This window comes from Moschus berezovskii, chromosome 1 (genome assembly GCF_049115385.1).
Source record: "Moschus berezovskii isolate FMDL1 chromosome 1, NW_MosBer_1.0, whole genome shotgun sequence".
Lineage (NCBI taxonomy): Eukaryota > Metazoa > Chordata > Mammalia > Artiodactyla > Moschidae > Moschus > Moschus berezovskii.
Window position 1 is genome coordinate 73,327,213 of NC_142460.1, and position 22,118 is coordinate 73,349,330.

The 22,118-nt window shown below is 38.3% G+C and overlaps 1 protein-coding gene across 16 annotated transcripts in view; it reads left to right on the forward strand.

The window, feature by feature from the left end:
* Window positions 1–22,118, forward strand: part of BBX (BBX high mobility group box domain containing) — a 298,700-nt gene that overhangs the window by 228,173 nt on the left and 48,409 nt on the right. For all 16 annotated transcript variants that reach the window (XM_055418693.2, XM_055418272.2, XM_088836741.1 and 13 more), the window contains 3 exons: window positions 6,641–6,721; window positions 9,777–9,851; window positions 17,540–17,620. In XM_055418693.2, coding sequence (XP_055274668.1) covers window positions 6,641–6,721; window positions 9,777–9,851; window positions 17,540–17,620 — 237 coding nt within the window. The remainder of the gene's footprint in view (window positions 1–6,640; window positions 6,722–9,776; window positions 9,852–17,539; window positions 17,621–22,118) is intronic.

Here is a 22,118-nt window from a genome sequence, read left to right on the forward strand (position 1 = left end):
CTAAGGAAAACCAGGGACTTATCCTTCCTGTCAGCCCAGGGTGACTTGATCTACATTCTAGTTTCAAGGAATTCTCAGTTCTGTGTGGTACTGTTTGGTGTGATCCCCAGGATGGCCCGATTCTCTTTCAGCTGCACCCCAGCCCTGGCATCTATCGGTCAAGTGCACTTCTTTAGTCCTCAGGTACTCCTTAACCTCGTTTAGGCTTAATTAAGAGTGGCTCCATTTTAGTCCTTAAGTAGATTTTGAAGGACTTACTTGGATATAATATACTTACATTGAGTTCACCTGTGTTTGAAAGCTTAAGTCCATTTAACATCTCATATTAAATGTAAATTAAGTGATCACCCAGATGCTGGTATAGAAGGATCCTTTGTAAAAACTGCCAACTGTGGGAAAGCCTGGGCCAGGTTGAGTGAGGGTAAGAGTCAGTGTGTGGGCCTCAGAGTCATCCAGATCTTTACACTTGAACTCTGAAAGGGACTCCTCTGCTCACAACCCCTCTCTTCCCGAAGACAGACTTACCTTAGAAACACTGGCACTTACTGGCCCCTCTCCCTCAGCCTTGATACCCTTCCCAGTAGTTACTGAGGCCTGGCAAATGCCATCTCTGATTGAATTGGGGCCCCGCATCTTAGCTGGTTTATTTCCTTAACCTTCTAATTAGTCTCCTGCCTCCAGTCACTCCCTAGCCAGAGTCATCCTGCATTCCACTGAAAGCACTCTCTGACTACACATCTCTCATCATGCCACTCCTCTGACTATAAACCTTGGCTGACTCCCCATTGCCTTCAGTGTAATCATCAGACTTATTAAAGTAGCATTGAAGTTCCTCTCAGGTCAGTTCATCTCCCACCACATTCCCAGACATCTCAGTCTTCAGCCACACTGGGAAAATCGCTGATGCTCATATACACAGGGCACGCCACGCGTACTTTGCCCCTGCTCTTACCACATCATTTCCACGATTATGATGTTCCTTCTAGGGGTATCTCAGATGCTACTTATCTTACTTCTCCCATCCACCTCCAGAAAGAATGAAGGCTGCTTCTCTGTCCTCCCATAGACCTTATAATATTCCACCAAGAGGCACGTCTATTCTTAATGTGTAGCTGTCTCCTGCACTTGAACCACAAGCACCTTATGGGCTAGACCCATCCCCTTAGGGTATTTTACTCCTTGACATACAAGGCACACAGGTGGAATGTAGGCTTCTTAAAAGAGAGCAGCAGTCTTTGTTCTGGCACATAGTAGGTGTTTACTGAATATTTATTGAAGGAGTGAAGTGAAAGTGAAAGTCGCTCAGTCGTGTCCAACTCTTTGCGATTCATGTCCATGGAATTCTCCAGGCCAGAATACTGGAGTGGGTAGCCTTTCCCTCCTCCAGGGGATCTTCCCAACCCAGGGATCGAACCCAGGTCTCCCGCATTGCAGGCAGATTCTTTACCAGCTGAGCCACAAGGGAAGCAGTAATCAATAAATGTTTGAATTAGCAGGGGCAGGGATGTGGAGCTCAGATAGGACCAGTGCACTTCATAGCTTCGGTTGACTGTGTGTTCATTACAGTCCAGCTCTGTGACTGTGGTTTTCTGCCTTGAGAAGTAGGAATGGCCTTAATAAAACCTAGCTTTCCAGACCACTTACAGTGCATCTAACTGGCTTGATTTTGTTTTATATAAAGGGACTGGGTCATGTTTCTGTGTCTCTCGTTATTACGATGTACATTTTGCCTGTAGGAAAAATACTACCTCGTCATAATTCTTAATTATACTAATCATTCCCCTTCCTTGGTTATTGAGAATTATAGCTAATTTAAAGGGAAGATTGTATTTAAGGGAAGTTGAACATGTATGTGGCTAACAAAACTGCGTTTAAAAGCCCTTTAGCAGTTTTCTTTATTGGGCATATAGCAACACCTAGTGGCTTTATGGATTATTTCAGAAACTACTTCTAGAAACAACTACTTGAGTTTTTTTCTCCTTTTACTGAACGTCTACTCATTTGGCATTTTTCTTCCTTCTTAATTAATGGACAAATACCTTTAATCTCTATATTTTGTTATATTTAGCCATATCCCACTTAATAAGTAATTTAGAATACTGAGAATGAGATGGCTGGATGGCATCACCGACTCTGTGGACATGAGTTTGAGTGTACTCCGGGAGTTGGTGATGGACAGGGAGGCCTGGCGTGCTGTGATTCATGGGGTCGCGGAGAGTCGGACACGACTGAGTGACTGAACTGAACTGAACTGAACTGAAATACAAACAGCAAAGTGATACCCCAAGGTCTGCTGCTGCTGCTGCTAAGTCACTTCAGTCGTGTCCGATTCTGTGCGACCCCATAGACAGAAGCCCACCAGGCTCCTCCATCCCTGGGATTCTCCAGGCAAGAACACTGGAGTGGGTTGCCATTTCCTTCTCCAATACAGGAAAGTGAAAGTGAAGTCGCTCAGTTGTGCCAACTCTTAGCGACCCCACGAACTGCAGCCTACCAGGCTCCTCCATCCATGGGATTTTGCAGTTGAGAGTGCTGGAGTGGATTGTGACCCCAAGGTCTAGGACCCTCTAATAGCATTTCTTAAATAGGAGCCTTTTGTCGGAAATAACCTCTTCCTTCCATGTGGGTATGGTGCCAGATTTCTTTATCAAACATTCACGTTTGCACAAACAGGTACACTTGCACTGCATGCCTCATTTTCAGACATGCAAGAGTGAATTCTACCTCAGTACGTTTTCCATGTCATTGAGCCGTTTTTACATTTTGAGCTTTTAGGTGGAAGTAGGTCTAGCATGTATCACACACATTTATTTCTGCCTTTTTAAAATAAAGGATACATTTTATAATTATCCTTATCTTGACAACTTAGAATCATAGTTATAAAAATTAACTTACTTACACTCAAGGGAAACTTCAGGACCACTTGATCTACTTTGTTGTATTTTTTTTTTTTTTAATTTTTGTGATAGCCTACTTTTCTAAGTAACTGAGATTTTTTAAAATTGTAATACAATTTTGGAAGGTTACTTTCCATTTACAGTTATTACAAAATATTGGCTATATTCCCTATATTATACAGTACACCCTTAAGTCTATCATAAACCCAATATTTTGGTTAAGTAAACTGCAGTACTTTGGCCACCTCATGCGACGAGTTAACTCACTGGAAAAGACTCTGATGCTGGGAAGGGTTGGGGGCGGGAGGAGAAGGGGACGACCGAGAATGAGATGGCTGGATGGCATCACCGACTCTGTGGACATGAGTTTGAGTGTACTCCGGGAGCTGGTGATGGACAGGGAGGCCTGGCGTGCTGTGATTCATGGGGTCGCAGAGAGTTGGACATGACTGAGCGACTGAACTGAACTGAACTGAACTGAAACTAAGTCAACTATACTTCAATAAAATTTAAAACATATTGTGTCTACAGTTCTTCTGTCTTTTCCCTCTGTGTCTTGTTGCTGGTGGCATTGTTTCTTTTTCAACACTCTTCCTTTGTCTTATCCCCACTCTTGGCCCCTTCTGATTTGCTCCTTCTATTCTGTGAACTAGAAAGTCAGGTAACCACATAGTTTAGTAGTAAGCCAGTTCTTCTGGCTCCTAATTTTGTTCTATTTCCATTATACTACACTGAAGATAAAGGCTAAATCTACAGTGCTTTAAAGTAAGAAAAACTAGATTTTAAAAGAAGACATTATCCACTGCAGTAAAATGCACAGCCTCAGTGGCTGTAATAGCTGTTCTAACCATTGAACAGTCTTTGTTGTGTGATTCCTGGCCAGGTCATTGATATTCTTCATATTTGTAAACATGGAGAATCAAGTCAGTCAACAGATATTCCCTGTGCATCTAGTCCATGGGCAGCACAAACTTGCTCACATAAACATCTCTGATTGCATAGTACAGTTGACATAATGTGTAGGGCTATGGGGGCTCCCCTCATGGCTTAGATGGTAAAGAATCCACCTGCAATACAGGAGAACCAGACTCATCCCTGGGTCAGGAAGATCCTCTGAAGAAGATAATGGCTACCCATTCCAGTATTCTTGCCTGGAGAATTCCATCAATAGAGAAGCCTGGGGTCACAAAGAGACAAAACTGAGTGGAAAAAAAAAAAAAAAATATATATATATATATAGGGTTATAAACATCTTGATAATTACTCACATTTAGATTCTTCATATTAGCAGAAAGTTTTACTTAAAACCATCCATCATAATGATTTGCAGGGGCTCTTAATTTACCTTTAAACTTTTATGGCTGGATGTATAGGCATGGCCAGATTATCCACAATGGCACTTAAAAGAAAGTTGACTTTTCTTCTTACAGTTAATATGAACTCTTAATTGAGCCATGGGGAAACTAATCTCATAAATGATAACTGTCTTATGCATCATGGGATCAAAAGTAAAAATATGTTTGTGTATTGTATAGACTTTATATAGGGTAGCTCCCTGATATGATAATATACTTAATTCTAAATATTTCTATGGATTTGTCATGTGTGCCACCTACATTATTAAAGTTTTACCAAGTCACCTCATTTTCATTTAGTCCTGGGCTCAATTTTTTTTTAATTAGCTTTTTTGGTCATGCAGCTTGTGGGATCATAGTTCCCTGGCTAGGGATTGAAAGCAGGCCACGGCAGTGAAAGCGCCAAATCCTTAACCGTTGGACTGCCTGGGAATTCCCAGGGAAATCAAAATAAAATAACATTTTGATTATTTACTAAGGTATCTAGGGGCTAAACACATAGGATTCCTTATAAACCAGAACAGTGTTGATTTTTTCATTGTTCAGAAACTATATGGAGTTTTATTTAAGTATTCCTTCCAAGAAAGGAATTTCTTATGGCTAGTAATTTCAGGATTTGCTGATCTTTTTAAAGTACATTTTATGTCTCCTTGGATCAAATATTTAGAAAGCAAATAAAAACTACTGGACTTTTTGGCACAGTTGTTGTCAAATAGTTAAGGACAGCAAGGGAATCAGGCTTTGGCAGCCAAACCACAGGTGGCAAATTAATTAAAGCTTCTGTACCTTTTCTGTGGAGCTTATCACTGAAAGAAGGTGGCCATTAGTCTTTCAAATCCAAAGGTGACAATTAAAATTTTAAATACTTGCTTCTGTTCAATGGTTGTTAGAAAACACATCTTCAGTGTGAAACTGTGGTTTTAGGAATATAAGCTGGGTCACTGCCAGCTCTTCCCATAGATTCAACCATCTAATCACATGCAGTTATTAAAATTACATAGGGAAAGGTTTAGTAACACAAGAAAATCAATGTACTATTAAACGTAAACATTTTGTAACTAGTATAACATCCCATTATCTCTACACACAACTTCAGGAATATACATGGAATTCTAGCAGTGCTTATCTTTGGGACATAGCATTGTAGATAGAGTTCACGTCTGTATTTTTTTTTTTTTTCAGATTTTAAACAGTGATCTTGGATTATTTTGTTTTCAGAAACAGGTTTCTAAAAAGTATTTTTAACTTTCATTTTTCCCCTAGAGTAAAAGATAACTTGTTCCCTAAGATTCTCTAACTTTTGCCATTCAGGGAAGAAAAGAGAGGGGACACACTGATTTGGTATTTAAAAGACATGTCATCAATTTTAATTCAGTTAATTCAATAAGTACTTGAGTATCTACATTGCGCCCAGGCAATGTTGAGGATTCTGCGTTAAACAAAATCCCTGGGAGAAGCTGGAGCATAAACACATTCTTATGTCTTGTGGTGGTCAGTGGTCGTTGATTGTTGGCGAGTAGAGGTGTCATTTACCTCTCTCATCCTATGTCCTTTATCTGTAAAAAGGGGTAGATCAGAGGGATACTGAAATTCTTCCCTCCTAGCGTGCCATGACTCCTATGACTTTTGAATTACAGGCTACCAAAGTGATTATTTCACCCAAATGTAGTCAATTTTAACATTCAGTAAAAAAGAAAATATGTATCCTGAGAATAGTACTTGATTAACAGCAAGAATTTTTATTTAAAAAAGTCAGGAGTGTTTCTGTAACTATTGTTAATAGTGAAAATCACAAGTAAGGATTTTAGAGTGTTAAATGTTTACCAAATATAGTAAATAATATACAAGAATATATTATAAAAGAAATTTCTCTTAGGAAAATAATACTAACTTTTCTAAGATTGAGACTTGTATATAAATTCAGGAAAACCCTGGAACACAAAAATTTGACCTTAGGTTTATTTTCCCAAAAGGTTTATAATGATCAAAACTCATTTGTGTTTTCATATAGTCAAGTGATATGAAATATTGGGGAAATGCAGAATGTGGAAAAAGTAGATATTCATTGATTTTGGTTGTAGAAAACCAAGAGATCAAACGAGTGTCATTGTAGAAATTTCTCTTTGGTTGATCATCATGAAATGCATTGCTTTGTCTATCTCCTGCTATTTATGGCATGATATTTAGCAAATGAATGAATATATAAAACTTTATAAAACCATGTATAAGACTTTGCAGAATATAACTATCTTTTTGTCACAGTACTGCTTCAAATTTGGGAATGAAAACCATTCCTTCCTTAAATGGGAATGTTTTAGGTGACATTTGTCCTCTCTTGTCGTCCAGGAGCTTTTGTGTGATGCCTCACGCCACCTTTCTTTGTTTTAGATCTCCTCTGGCACTTGCAGGCCTGATGTTTCAGAATCCTCTGAATTGCGTCAGAAGTCACCATTATTTCAGTTTGCCGAGGTAATATGCATGTTGCAATCTATACTTAATGAAATTATAAAGTGAGCTTTAATTTTGACTGATGCCAGTAACTTAAAGCAATGAAGAACTCTTCGTTCTTAGATCAAATAATCATAAATGGGAAAATAAACCAAATTTTGAAACTCTAGAGTCTCTTAATCAAGGAATAAATATATTTCTAGAAACGTGTTATTAACTCATACTGAATGTTATTTCCCTTAAACCTCATCACTAATTTTTATTCAGGGCTAGGAAAGTTAAGAATATAATTGAATTATTGTTAGAAGTTATTTATCAGGTGTTAATTTAACAGGTATTGAATCAGAAGATAGAGGTGTCTCATGGTTATTGGCTGTGCATTCCTTTTTATTTATTTTCAAAACACTTTTCTCTTAATTGAAACTTTAGCATGCAGTTGGCAGTTTTCAAAGTCTTATGTCTTAATGTTAGACCTGTTTGGCTCAGTATGTCTCTAACATACAGATGATGTGGAAAACACATTATCCTTGATATCAAGTCTAAAGGTTAAGACTGCTTCCCCAAATATCTGCATTTACCCTGGAACTCAATATGGAGTCATCATTGATTAATTTTTTCTCAGCATTAAACCACATGGTCCTCCCTTGATCGTTTGAATCGTCTTTCACTAGACCTTCTCTCACACTGTCATCCCTCCTAATGTTTGCCCCTTGTGGTACAGTTTTGTACAAGGAGAACATATTTTTAGTTTCAGACTTTTTTCTTCTCTAGTGTCCTTGCCTGGTGGTTCTCAACATTTCATTGACAGAATTACTTTTCACACTGGCATATTAGGTCATTCCTTTTATGACATTGTTGGTAATATGCCTAAATGTTCTGCTGATATCACCAAAATGTTATGTTATATATTTGCTCACATAATGCTCCTTATCTATCACTTTCCTGTCTGCTCTCTGTGAGATGTGCCATGAATTCTAATTGTCTTGTATATTGTTTCCTCAGGAATTTAATATAGTAGAGTGTTCAGTCTGCACTCCCTTTTAAACATAGTTTTATACATATTAAATAGTGTTAGTGCTGGCTTTGAAAGCAGAGATTCTTAACTAGTGATCCCTGAGCCCCTGAAGATTTAGTGAAATCTCTCAGATTTCATATGAAATTTTTGGTATTTTGACACATGTGCACTTTTTTTGGTTAGTATAGCAAACTAAAGATTCCAAAAATATCCTTGACCCTAATCTGCCATTTCTTCAGGAGCTCGCTATTCATGTCAGAATCTCCTCTCCTCAATATTAATTTATAGAAACCACCTTTTATTTAAAAACTTGTGGAGTGCTTTTCAGAAATCTAGATGGTTTATACCACTGGTTCTATTTGGTTTACTCTCTGACTTAAACTTTGAAGGGCATGTATTTCCCCTTACACAAACTATTTGTTTTCTTTAACTTTATGGAGGGTTGGTAGGAGTGAGAAGTCATGTCTGAAATAAGACATGACTTTTATAAGTTTAAATGATAGACTGTAGGTCTGTAATTCCCAGGACATCTTTATGGATTCATATCTGCAGTCTGTCACAGCTCTCACATGGAGGTCTTTTGAAATGATAGGTTTCATGATTTGACCAAGAAGAGTTCTGCAAATTTATCCTCAAGTGTCTTCAGAGTACTTGGTTTTATCTTAGCCATTTATGACCATTTGTGTATATATAGTTTGTTAATAGGATATGGGAGATCTTTTTTCTTTATTTCTCTCTCTTTTTTTTTTTTTACTGAGATTTATTCTAAAAATGCTTGTTTGATTAAAAAAATACAGTGAAATGAAAATTTTCCTAGTGCCTTCAGCTGTAAATAGAGTCGGTAATTCAATCAGGTCTCTCTTCTAATTATTCCTTATCTCTAAAAGTGACTTCAGTGTTGTATCATGAACTGGCTCCATTGTCTTTCTAACCAAGTTAATTTGATTAATATGAAAAATGATTCCTATGAATTCTTATGAAGAGTTATGGTTCAGGTGCATGTATTGCTTAGTAAGTTGCCTTTGATGGAGTCAGTGACCACAGTTAATTGAAGAAACTTTTGGGGGACTGGGAATGGGCTGAATTATAGTGCCTACACTTTCTGGTTTTGTGACTCATTTTCACCCTATTTTGTAGCTGGATAGAAGGTTTGTTCACTTTGAAACCAAAATTAATAACTGACTTGGCTTCAAAACATCCTTGAGAAGTATTTCCTTTAGAAATACTTGGCCCTCAGAGAAAACCTTTAATAAAGTTTGAATAAGCACTAGTAGGAGCAAAAGTTCTCCTAGTTGAATCAAGTATGGTGTGACAGAATCCCCTATCTACTGTCAGAGACCTGAGGGTTGTGTGTGGGTGGGTGCAGGGGGCGGTGGTAGGTGGGAAGATGCATGGTGTTAGAAAAGAAAAAAACGCTACTCATAGTCAGTGAACGGTTTATTGAATTCTGTTTCCATATCAGGCAGTATTTTCTGTGACTTATTTTCTTCTCACCATAATCCTATAAAATGGGATTATCATCACCATCAATTTACAGTTGGGTAAAATAAGTCTCCAGAGATTAGCTGAGCTGCCCAAGGTCTTGTAGCTGGTGAGTAGCAGAGCTAAGATTCAATCCCAGATACTCTGACCCGCATGGTTTGTGTCCCCAACACAGTCTCAGAGCTGCCTGTAAACAGAGAACAGCTTAAAGGGAGTTTTGTAAGTAAGAGAGAGATTTTACTTGCAGCTCCCAACATTTAATATTATATTTTTAAAAATCACTGAAATAAGTCTATCTCTATAGGTCTCCTCAACTGCTGTTTGGTACAGATCTGATCCCCGTACAAGAGACATGGAAAATGAGCCAAACTCAGCCTTTTTTCTTCTTTCCATGTCTGTTTTTAGAAACATGGCCTTTGTCTTCATTTATCATTGATACTGTTTTTCTAAAAGGGATTGAGGGTGATGACTCATGTCTTAGTCTTTATCAGTGTCTACAGGGGAAATATATGGCAGATCTATTAGTCTGTTATGGAAAAAATGTCTTTGTGCTTTAAAAAATTACATGTTTCTTTTCAGATATCTTCAAGTACATCCCACCCTGATGCTCCTTCAAAACAGTGTCAAGCATCAGCCTTGTTTCAGTTTGCAGAGGTATGGCTTTTTTTTAATATATATATTGTGTTCAGAAAATTTACTGAGCGCAGAAAGTATTGGAATAGAATTTTGTCACCTATAGAGAATTTCAGGCATGCCTCTTGCCATTACGAATAGAATATACATGGCAGACTGTTTATTGTTTTCTGCTGCTTTTCTGTAATCATAGATCGTCTCCAGATTTTATACCTATTTTATAAACATTCACTAAAGAGTTCATCTATAATAACAGTTTTTCATTTATTTCATTTTACCTTGTTTTTAACTTGCTTTTAAAAAAGCTTAGGAAAATTGTCAACATGATGGCCATAGGATTCCAATTTATTTATTAAATTTTTTCAGTAGCAAAATTAGACGCTATTGTTGATGAATGCGTCTCACAGTGAATGCAGGGTGAATACGACCTGTTAGATTACACTGTGATGTAGCTTCAGCCAGTATTTATATTAGCGTTTAATCCCAGGCTTAGGTCGGGTCAGCTCTTGCAGGATCTCAGATTTCTCTGGATAGTCAGCCAGAGAGAGAGCACACACTGGAGAGCATTTTCTTGGTTGCTATGATGAGAAGGCAATCTGATATTCTTTATTTTGCCACAAAAGCCCTGGCCTCAATCATATGCTCATTTCTAATAAGCACTATATGACAAATAATAAAATATGTCCCTTTTGCAAAAATAAGATACCATCTCCTTTAGGTTTCTCCCCATTTTCCTTTTTATTAATTTCAACCAAAAATGCATATCATAACCTAAGCACTTTTTTATAGGGATGAGAGAAAATGACAAGCAGGACTGTTCTGTTTAATATTGATGTATTGAATCACTTTGATTCATTTGCATAAAGAGTGCTTCATAAATGAAATGTAAAATGATATCCTTTTGGCAGGAGAAAACCCAGCATCTTACTTTGAAAATGAGAAAAAATTACTTTTAGCTCTAGCAGTTTTTTAAAAAATTCTGCTTCTTCTTGGGACACTTGCGTCAACCAGCACAACTTGATCCTACCAGTTGGCTTGCTTATCTGTAAGACTTCTCTGCCATAGTGTTGCTATAGTTGTTGAGGGCTATTCTATAAAAGTGGTAACCAGAATATCATAATGGTATCATTTCACTAAGAACAATTTGCTTGATGAATCTGAATAAATTAAAAGGTTTTATCATAATTTTTCATTATGATAAGCAGGCTGGTATTTTCACTGTCGAGGGGATAGTTTCGTTTTATATTTCCTTGCTCTCCTCTAGTCATTGATATCCATTTACTTGATGCTAATAATTTTTTCAAAGATAAAAAAGAATTTTGACATGACTATAAATGTTTTTAGTGTTGTTACCTGATTGGTCCCATCAAACTTTTTAGAAACAGTTCCTTCAAAACACAATTTATTTGCTATATATTTAAATTCTATACTCATGAATATCAGAAAGGTTGTGGCTTGTCTTTGACACATCTGATATTTACGTATGCCTTATTTACCAAGAGTTTTCAATTTAATTAAGAATGTTTGTATAGCATATCTCAGCTGATGCATTTCTCACAGGTCCTATCACTTAGAGTGTGGTTCTTATTTAAGTGATAGCACCATCAGATTTATTAGGTGTCCCGAAGCCCTGGGCAGCTCAAGGAAGCAGTGTGAAGGTGAAGCAGCCATTGTCTTGTGACTCTGGAGAATGAGATCCCATGCCTCTTTTGAATTAATTTGTTCTTGTACACTCACTCCTCAAAAAGAAAGTTTGTTTTTTTTTTCCTAGTAAAGAACCTCTCTTTCCTTAGGAATTGTGCAGGAAGACATTTCCAGATGTCACTTCTCTATACTCAATGGCACTTGTTTTCTGAGGATTTCTGACCATGCATGTATAAGATTTGAGGAAGCTTTAAAAAAATTAATTTGAAAACTCCTTAGGACTTGTTTCAAGGCCCTAACAGAGGAAGGCATGCACGATGGAAAACCAAAATAAAATGTTCTGCTTTGGAATCAAATACAGTTCCCATCTCAACTCAGTGTATTATTTTTCCTGGTTTTATTTTGTGTAGGTTGATAATTAAGAGCCCTTACAATTCCTAAGCAGATTAAATCATTACATATGTAGCTGTTTAATTGTAAATGCTATATATGATTATATAAGAGGTGCTTTTGAACTATGGTTCTGGAGAAGACTCTTGAGAGTCCCTTGGATTGCAAGGAGATCCAACCAGTCCATCCTAAAGGAGACCAGTCCTGGGTGCTCATTGGAAGGACTGATGCTGAGGCTGAAGCTCTAATACTTTGGCCACCTCATGCGAAGAGTTGACTCATTGGAAAAGACCCTGATGCTGGGAGGGATTGGGGGCAGGAGGAGAAGGGGACAACAGAGGATGAGATGGCTGGATGGCATCACCGACTCGATGGACATGGGTTTGTGTGGACTCCGGGAGTTGGTGATGGACAGGGAAGCCTGGCGTGCTGTGATTCATGGGGTCACAAAGAGTCGGACATTACTGAGCGACTGAACTGAACTGAACTGAACTGATAGTACAATGCAGGGTTCTCTAAGGATATATATAACCTCCAGTCACTTTCCTCAGCTGACCCAAGAGAACTCTTAAGTTTCAATCTCTCTCATGTTATGATCTGATCATATTGTCAGCTGAGTATTGCACTGGTTTATTCAAATCTAAACTATACTAACTAGATGGACTTATTAAATTATCTACTAAGATCTGCTGTGAGTGTATTTATTACAGTAGAAATAGAATAGCCTATAATTACTGTGATCGTATCCCTAAAGCTTTTATAATTATTTCATAAAACACCCATCACCTTTGAGAAAACACAAAGGCTCTTAAAATTCTTGTTTTAATTAGTCTTTACCAGAGGCTCTCCAACTTTGAAACACATCAGAGTTCCCTCGAAGACTTGTTCAAAGTCTTGCTGAACCCCACCCCCAAAGTTTCTTATTTAATAAATCTGCAGTGGGACCGATAATTTGCATTTTCAACAGGTTTCCACTTAGGGAACTGCAGTTTGAGATCACTACTCTATAGGTGCTAATTTTTACCACAAGTTATTAAATCAGCATTGCTAAGGCACTTCTGGTATCTCTGGGAACTTACAGGGAAAGGATTAAGTGAGGAGGAAATGGGCAGATAATAGAAATTTGCCCAGTGGGCCACATTATACCCCTCATCCCTTTTCTGAGAGATTCTTGGTCCTATTACGTACACTTAGAAGAAAAATGTTTATATCATTTGGGCAACAGTTTTCTCTTGAAGAATGTTTAGCTTTGTAAATGTCCTTAAGATCAGGCTTGCAAAATTCTTAGAGACCATTAGTGTTAATTTCATTTACAAGTGTTCATAACTCCAGGAAGAGGTTGGTCATTTATTGTGTAATACAATTATCCTAGAAACACACTTTTTAGAAAACAGTAAACCCAGGGCATTTCTTTAAATGAATATATTTTTTCTTGTATGTCAAGTCTTGGGTCTCTGTCTCACAAGCTGAGAAGGGTATCTTTTCCTTTTGAACCAAATCTGATCATTTTAAAACCCATTAAAGTAACCTGCATGGAACCATAAAACTAAGGAACATTTTGCTTGTAGGTTCCTCATAAATGTGTACATTTTAAGGGAAAAAGATATATCTGCTTTTCAAGATCTAGAAAGAAATAGAATATAGAACCTGTTTTCCTCACATTTCAGCCTGTCTCCCATTCCATATTGATGGTTGTAATTCATCTAGATTCCACTTGGCCCATCTGAAGAGCCATCACTCTATTTCCAGACTCTGATCCATTAAGTTGGTCAAAATGAGTTTCCTGTCTGCATTTTTTGTTGCTTACATGTAGACTGACACATCTGTCACTGTTTAGATCTCATTTACTGAAGACTAATGACCAAATGTAATGCCAGAAGGGAATTGTTGTCATCCATTATTTAACAATTCTGAAAGCCATGACCAGTCCACATATCCTCTTCTCTGCTAAGTGGCTGACTCTTACACCTGGAGTATACCTTTATGTTGAAAAATTGCATGTTTACTTTGAAGACAGGGAGCTAATCTGGACAATTTAGACAAATACATTTGAACACTGAAACTTCCCTTAGAAGGTTTTTACTTTGCCAATGTAAATACAACCGTAATCTCTCCAAGGTATTGTCATGATTGGATATAAGTAATTGGTGCAGTTTTAAAGCATTCATTTTTATGATGGCATGCCCAATATGTTACGGAACATTGTAATTGACACAGATTCCATATACTCACACTGCAGCTTATCGGTGTGAAAGTTTTCCGTGTTTTATTGGAAGAATTAATATTTCTTTTAAGAGAAGGAAGACCAATTATCTCATACTGTTCATTTGTTCTTTGATTCGTTCATTCACTCAACAATTGTTGGTCATTTCCTCCCAGACTGCAGCGTTTATGATACCTGTTATACCTGCAGAAGACTTCTGGCTAATTTGCTTTTAATCTTTGCCACCTCTTTCCTTGATGTGCTCCCCTACCTCAGGCAGCTATAAAGTTAGCAGTTTAACAACGAGGGTGATCATTTTTCTTGGCACTTTCTCTGTACATCACATACTTTTAATACCCACCCTGTTTATCAGAACATTATTTGATAGACAGAGGAGAGACTGCAGTGGAAATAACAGATTGGCACGCCCCATCCAATGTGAGGAAAATAAAAAAACATGGCCACAAACTTACTATGCGGTATGGCACTACTGCCCCCTACCCAGGAGGGTAACATCACATGCACTTCCCTCCACTGGCAGACCTGTCCCTGAAAGACATGTTTTAGCTATATTATTCTGACTTGAAAGGATGTGTATGTCCCTTAAATAAGGAAAAAAAAAAAATACAAGGAAATGAACAATAGTATAACACAGCATTATATAAGCTATGTTTATATTAGAAGTAGATGAGATTACTGAGAGAAAAAGTATAAAGAAAAAGAGGGAGGGCCCCAAGACAGAACCCTGAGGGAGAACATCTAAGGGCTCACTATAGAAAGGGAGAACCAAGAAAGAGCATCAAGGAGAGACCTTAGAGATAGTCTGCAGTATTGGAAATCCAGAGAAGACTCTCAAGACAAAGGTCAGCCATGCCCACTGCTGCAGACAGTAGCATAAGTTCCAACTCCTTCCCCCAGTTAAGAAGCGAAAAGGCATTTTTATAGAAAGTATATCTTACTGTTGAGTCATTCCATGAAAATTTTATTGTTAGTTGATTCTAGAAACGTTGGGCCGCTAAAATACATTGATACACCTCCAACCAGCATGATCCTTTGGAAATCAGGCTTACAGCAACACTGAGCATTTAAAATACTGCCCTGTACCTATAGATAGGTAAAAATACTTTTGGATGATGAGGAAAAATAGTTCTTACTAAACATTGGGTGGTGGTTTCTTTTGCAAGGCAAGGAACCATTCTCAATCCTCGACGCAGAACACTGCATGGTAACTCAGCTGACAGGTAATGCATCTGTGTGGTCAGAAGTTCTTCACTGAGCCTCTGGGTGTGCCATGCAGGCATTTGGCACAGGCTTTGTGGTAGTGAACCTGCACACCCACACAGGCTTTGTGGTATTGAGCACACACACACAGTGTCAGGGAGTATAAACCTACAGCATAAAAGCGACAGCAGAGGGAGCCAGTGGAAGAGCTAGAAAACTGTCAAGCTATGTATTGCAGCATCACCAAGCTTGTTGTGCTCTTGAGGGTATTATATGATTATGTGACAAATTTAATATTCTACAGATTATTAAATTTAATAATTAACCTCTGAGGTTGCAATTTTTCACTTTATTCTGGTTTCAATCTGTAGCTAATTTGGGGGGATTGTATTAACAGAGTTTATTAGTGTTAATAATAATAAATTCTTATAACTAATAATTGTACTGTTGATTGAGGGCATAATTTGGGCTGAGCCACCGGACCAGACTCTTTAGTAACATAATATGTCATCTTCACAAAAGGAATACGGAGCAGATAGTGTTTATGTTCTGAAGGTGAAGATGTGGTCTTAATTATTTCCTTCAGTCCACAACAAAAAGTAGTGAAGGAATGTTTGTCTGACACAAAAGCCATGTCCTTTCTATTAATACAATGTTGGTTCACGTGACTGGTCAAGTTACTCCAAGTGCAGTTCAGTTCAGTCGCAAAGAGTTGTGTCCGACTCTTTGCAACCCCATGAATCACAGCACGCCAGGCCTCCCTGTCCATCACCAACTCCCGGAGTTCACTCAAACTCACGTCCATCAAGTTGGTGATGCCATCCAGCCATCTCATCCTCTGTCGTCCCCTTCTCCTCCTGCCCCCAATCCCTCCCAGCGTCAGAGTCTTTTCCAGTGAGTCAACTCTTCGCATGAGGTGGCCATGTTAGTAATTGTATTAAATATGTTTGTTTTCTCAGTCTAATGATAAGGTCAGTAATTGAATTCACCTTGTCTAGAAAAAGTAGAAGTGACATACATATATCAGAGAAAATTCAGCCAGAGGAAAATCTTTAGAAAGCTTTAGCCCCTAAGTTGATCTTCTAAAGAAACAGGAAGTGATTGGGATGAATAGGGAAGTCCTGTCCAGGAGGAGAAATCCCCGAAAACTTAAACTAGCCCTTTCTAAATGATCCAGGTAGCTTATTAGATATTTGCCTCAACAAAAGCCTCTTATTCAGCAGGTGTTCTAGGGAGAATTTTCTCTAGCAGTAATGAAGCCCCCAGTCTCTCCTGGAGGGGCAGCTCCATGATATTCCCTGTTGGGCCTGGGGTCACCTATAAGGATATCATCACAAGGCAGGTTTGTCTCCTAAACTGAACTGAGAAATACCTGTCTTAAACTTAGAAAGAATTCCTAATCATGAGGAATATAAACAACGTAGACCATTGCTAGCTGCTCCCATGATGACAGAACTTCTCTAGGAGAAGAGTTCTTTGTAAAGATTCTTAAGAATATATGTCCTTCTCAACTCCTTACTGAGTTAAGTTCGAAATTGAAAATTAAGTCTTCCTATAAAAATGAGAGAGGACAGTGCTATTCATTGTTACCAGTGCCCAGTTGCAGTTTTATCAAATTTGAAGAAGAGCATATAGTCACCATGTGTATGTATGTTGGTGGGCTTACTGAGATTTGTGGTCTTCACAGTTAATCTTTGTACTTTAGAGCATACTCTTAAGTGCCACTGCCAGTGTTTTATATAAGACTTAGCTTCACCAGGTCTTGTCATATTGCCTAACACATTTCTGTTCAATTCTCAAAAAAATATTTGTTGACTGCCTTGTTGCTGTCTTTTCACAGGGATCCCAAATATATTGCAACAAAAAATTAGCTAATTGCTTTTTGTTAAATGTGAAATGACACTAAATCTCTTTTCTGTGTGACCAGTTGCTGAGTTTGTGTTTATATGGAAGTGGAAATGTATAACTCGTTTTAAGGTTATAGATTTAAATTTAAAGCCTGGAATACTCATATTTCTTATCATCCAACAGCCACCCAAGTCACACCTGGTTTTTTTGTTGCTATTTTTGAGGTTATTTACTAACATTGGTTTCAAAATTATAATCCCAAGCCTAACACATTTAAATTATTTGACACTTGAAAGCAATGATATTCTTTTAAACTAAGGAAAGTTCCTGAATGGGTGTGAATGGAGAGCAAAAATTCTGATATCACAATTAATATTCTTTATATGAATTGTTTTCCATATAGATTTCTTCAAACACTTCACACTTGGGTGGTGCTGAACCTGTAAAACGCTGTGGAAAGTCTGCACTCTTTCAACTGGCCGAGGCAAGTTTCTAAGAATGCATTGCGATAAATCTGCAGTGGTTGCCTAAACTGAACTATCTCACCTGTGACCACAATGTGTATTGTATATAATTTTCAACAATGAGGGGGGGTTCATCTTTAAGGAAAATGGACTTTTGCTACTAAAAGTCATCAAGCATTGAAAAAGGTTATCCAGGGAAATAGCAAAATCCTTCCACAAGTAATATTTTAAAGTAAGGTCAGTTTTTGTCTGTCTCGGATTGATAAACTAAGTCCATCCTAAACCCAGAAAAATGGTCGAGGTAATTTTCCTCTTCTCTGATTCTCTTATATTAATAACATCTGTAAATCTCTGGAAAGCACTACTTTTAAATCAGGGAGTTGATGTTTTAATTTGGGGGGTTTTTTTAGTGAAGAACTCAAATGACATGTTCTAAAGTCTGGTTTTATAGTGTCTCTCAGTTGTGCATTTGATGTGACATGGATATAAAACGCTACTATTCTTTGGTCGAGTAAAGCCTGTGAAGGACAGAACTCTCACTTGATGGGGACAGGCGGGGAGGAAGACACCGGAAGTGATTGTTATTGGGGTGGGCAGGAGGGGGACTTCCTTTGCCAAATTGTGACCACTCTGCCTTGAAGGGAGCGTGTCACCAAATGTCTTTAGCACCAGGACACTGTTGTAGTGGTTTTCTCTTTCGGTGAGACAAATGAGGAGGTACAAAATGGGTAACCAGATGTCTCTGTGTTAAACTTTCTCTCTTTTTTTTCTGTCTTCCTTCCTGTCATTTTCAGTTTCTTCTGAGTGTGTGTGTGATAAATTATTTCGAGTTTATTGAACTTAATGCGACAGCCTGTCATTTTCTAAATTTTATGGTAGCTTGTGTCATTAACATTTAGGAGTTTTAACTAAGTCCAGGCAAATCCAAATTAGAAGCATAAACAGTAAAGTTTGTAAAGAGTGGGACAGCTAACCCAGTTATAGCTGACATGAAGCTGACATGCTTCTTGTATAAGACAAATTCAGACTCAAAATAGAGGGCTAGGAATAAGTAGAAAACTTAGGGACACCACAGGGAGTAGTTTTTAAAAGAACTGGGTAAGTCAGTAGCAAGGTACTATTTCTGGTAGAACTAAAGTGGTAAAGATCTGGCAGTGAGTGTGCCTTTAGAGTTGTAACCAAGTCTTCGTAAGCAGGGAGACTGTGAGGTCATAAATTTGTCAAGTATCTCAGACTATATAGTTTGTCAAAATAATTTATTTGAAAGAAATAATTGTTTTTCTTAAATTATATGAATGTATAGCCATTTTGGCTCTTCCTATGGGGGAGGATTGTGTTTATATATATACACAAACTTATACATATGATCTTTTAAATACTAAACAACACTTATCTGTCCTTGGTGGCTCAGATAGTAAAGAATCTGCCTGCAATGCAGGAGACTTGGGTTCCATCCCTGGGTTGGGAAGATCCCATGGAGAAAAGAATGACTTCCCACTCCCTAGAGAATTCCATAGACAGAGGAGCCTGGTGGGCTACATACAGTCCATGGGGTCACAAAGAGTCGGACACAACTGAACGCATAACACTTTCAACTTTCAATCTATAAAACAAACCAACTTTCAACATAAATATATATTTATTAGATAGTTTTATATTGGAAATGTATGGGTCTTAGACGTGCTTTGCTGTGGGGGGTGCTAGAGCAATGAAAATTTGTCTTCTCATTTTCTTTCTTTGGCACAACAGTCATTAAAAAAAAAAAAGGATTCCCCATTAAATCAGAGCTCATTAAAAAGAACACTCTTCTAATTTGTAGGGATGCATCCCAAATATGAAACAGATGCTATGGTCTAACAGATGTTTCAGTGATGGTATCGTAATTTAAAGGGGCAAAATGACTGCAATAAGCCTATTCCAATTATATAGCAAATCAGCTTATACTCAGACTTAGTTTCATATAACATCTGAGTAAAAATATATGCTTCTGATAAAACAGGGTTGGTAAAAAATTATTTACTGGGAAAATCTTCTCACATTATTATTTGCACCACATGAATATGATGCCATAATGCTAATAGAGTGTGTTTTAGAATAACATCCTAAAGCCTTCCCAGTTTGTAATTAAACATAACTATGTGCACAATGGATTAATCAGCATCTCCAAGTAATCACCAGTGGAAATATGCTTCCTCAGTTATTTTTTTCTTCCTTGTGTAGTTGATGTTCATCTTTTCTTGAACAGAATATAATATTTAATTATTTCAGGTACCTCTTTAAATAAGCATGACAGGGTATTGAAGATAATTTTTCCTGTGGCCCAAATTGTTGCTGTTGTCAGAAATCCTAAAGAATAGCTTTAAATTCACACATTCCAAAGGGAAAGCCACCAACAAGCCACCTTCAGTTTGGGCCAGATCTTCTCTCAGGATTTATAAAGAGACAGCCTAACCCAGCTGCCATCAGATCGACCACTCTGAGGGTTTCCCTTCTTGTCCCCACCCTAACCCCAGGGATGGGGTGTCCCAGGCTGGGCAGTCAGTATCATGTCTTTTCTCCTTGTCATGTGGAGGAAAGCAGAGAACTACTTCCTCTTCTTCACCCCTGGCCTCTATCAAACACAGTGAAGACAGAGGGCTTTCAGAGAAGACAGTGAAAAAGTGTCTTCTCATGGTTTGGCAAGAAGCAAGCAACGTTTTAGATGTTGATTTATTGCTGCTGCCTTCTCCTCTCTGACCAAGCAAAAAGAGAACCAGAGGAAATCAACAGCAGGCAGAGACTTAGAATAGCTCGCTGCACTCTCTCCTGGCATTGCAAAGATGCATTTGTTTTCCAGGGGCCAAATGAACAAGTAGAAGGTCTTTCAACTTGATCAGGCAAGAGGCCATGGGCCAGTCATGGGGAGAGGGCTGGCCTGGGACTGTCTGATCTCTCATTTGACAGTCTGAGGAACTCCCACTGCAGGAGTGTTGTTCAGCTGGTTTGCACCAGGACAGCTGTCCCAAAACACCTCCTATTGTTGGTAAAAAGACTGGGACCCTACCCCATGAGGACCTTTGCAGCGACTCTGCCAGCCCCACTGGGCTCGCCTGTCCTCCTAGCAACTAGAGGGCACAGCAGGGGGCCTGCAACACCCTATTCTAGCCCTGACACCACATCCCTTCTGGTTGCTTAGCACTCCTGCCTGTTAAATATTTTGTATATCATCTTTGTCCTTGACATCCCTACCAAGGTCATTCAGTCTTACATGGAGTTAGTAGGAACAAAAACATAACCAGGGGTAGTTGTTTTTACCTCCACCGTTCCTTCCTCTGTCCTTTCAACCAGTGGCTTTATGTCTTGTGAGGGAAGGGCCAGGAACCAACCCAAGATCTAACCACTCACCCTTCCCAGCTTCATTCCTGCAGCTGGGCATGAGGGGAATGGTTGAGGAGCGCCCCCAGAGACAGGTTGTTTCTTACAAGAAAACTCTTCTCTTGGAGAAAAGCAAGAAATATGGTGGGCATATATTTGTTGCTGTGCTTACACCCACTTTAACAGGCAAAAAGAAAACTGGGAGAGGCTGGCAGCAGACAGAGACAGACTTATATTGGCCTGCACTCTCAGTTTCGGCATTGTGAGGACCCCTCTCCATTTCCCAGCACCCCAGCCGAGAGATCCTCCAGCAGAAGGCTCTGCTTTAGGCATTTGATTGGCATTTTAAATTGGGTGGATTTTTAATAGCTGAAAGAGACCTGAAAATTCTGGGATCTATTCCAGTTATTTTTCAGGAATCTACTCCAGCTAGGAAGGAAGATTTGGCACTGTGCTGCTGAGGTCAGAGAATTGTGAAAAATATGGTCTTTTATGTTTGAACCTCCCTGAGGTTCATACTGTTCAGTTAATCAGTTAATTGGTACAGGTACTGTAATGCATTGTGTTTCCTTTCCTTTTGAAATTAATTAGGTCAGGTCACATAAAGAACAGCAGAGCATCCTCCTAGAGATCATTGTGTACAATAGTTGCTCTAGTTGGAGACTCACAGAGACATCTTTATCTGTACATTTTCACAAAGAAATGCTACACTTAAAGATATCTGTTACTAAAGTTGCTCAGTACAGCAAGTGGAGCAGTTTATTCATTTATTCTAGCAAACAGTTGTTTCTGAGAGCCTATTCCATGCTGTTAACAGTGGGGCAGCTGACACTACCTGCATATGGATGTACAGTGAGATAACCTGTGAGCTTTTTTTTTTTTGACATCAGTGGTATTGGAAGACCTTAACTACAGATCCAGTTTTGGTGCTTGGAATGTATTAAGGGGCTGGAGCATAAGCCTAAAAGTATTACTATTTTACTTCTAATTTTTTTATCTGCAAGTAATTTTTATTATCTATCATAAGATAATAATGACCAATGTCTGTTATCTACAGTGTGTTAGGTACTCTTTTATGTACTTTATATATAGTGACTGAATTCTCATACCTGTCATTTGAGGTCAGTATTATTATCATTCCTCTTTTACACAGTAAAAAAAAAA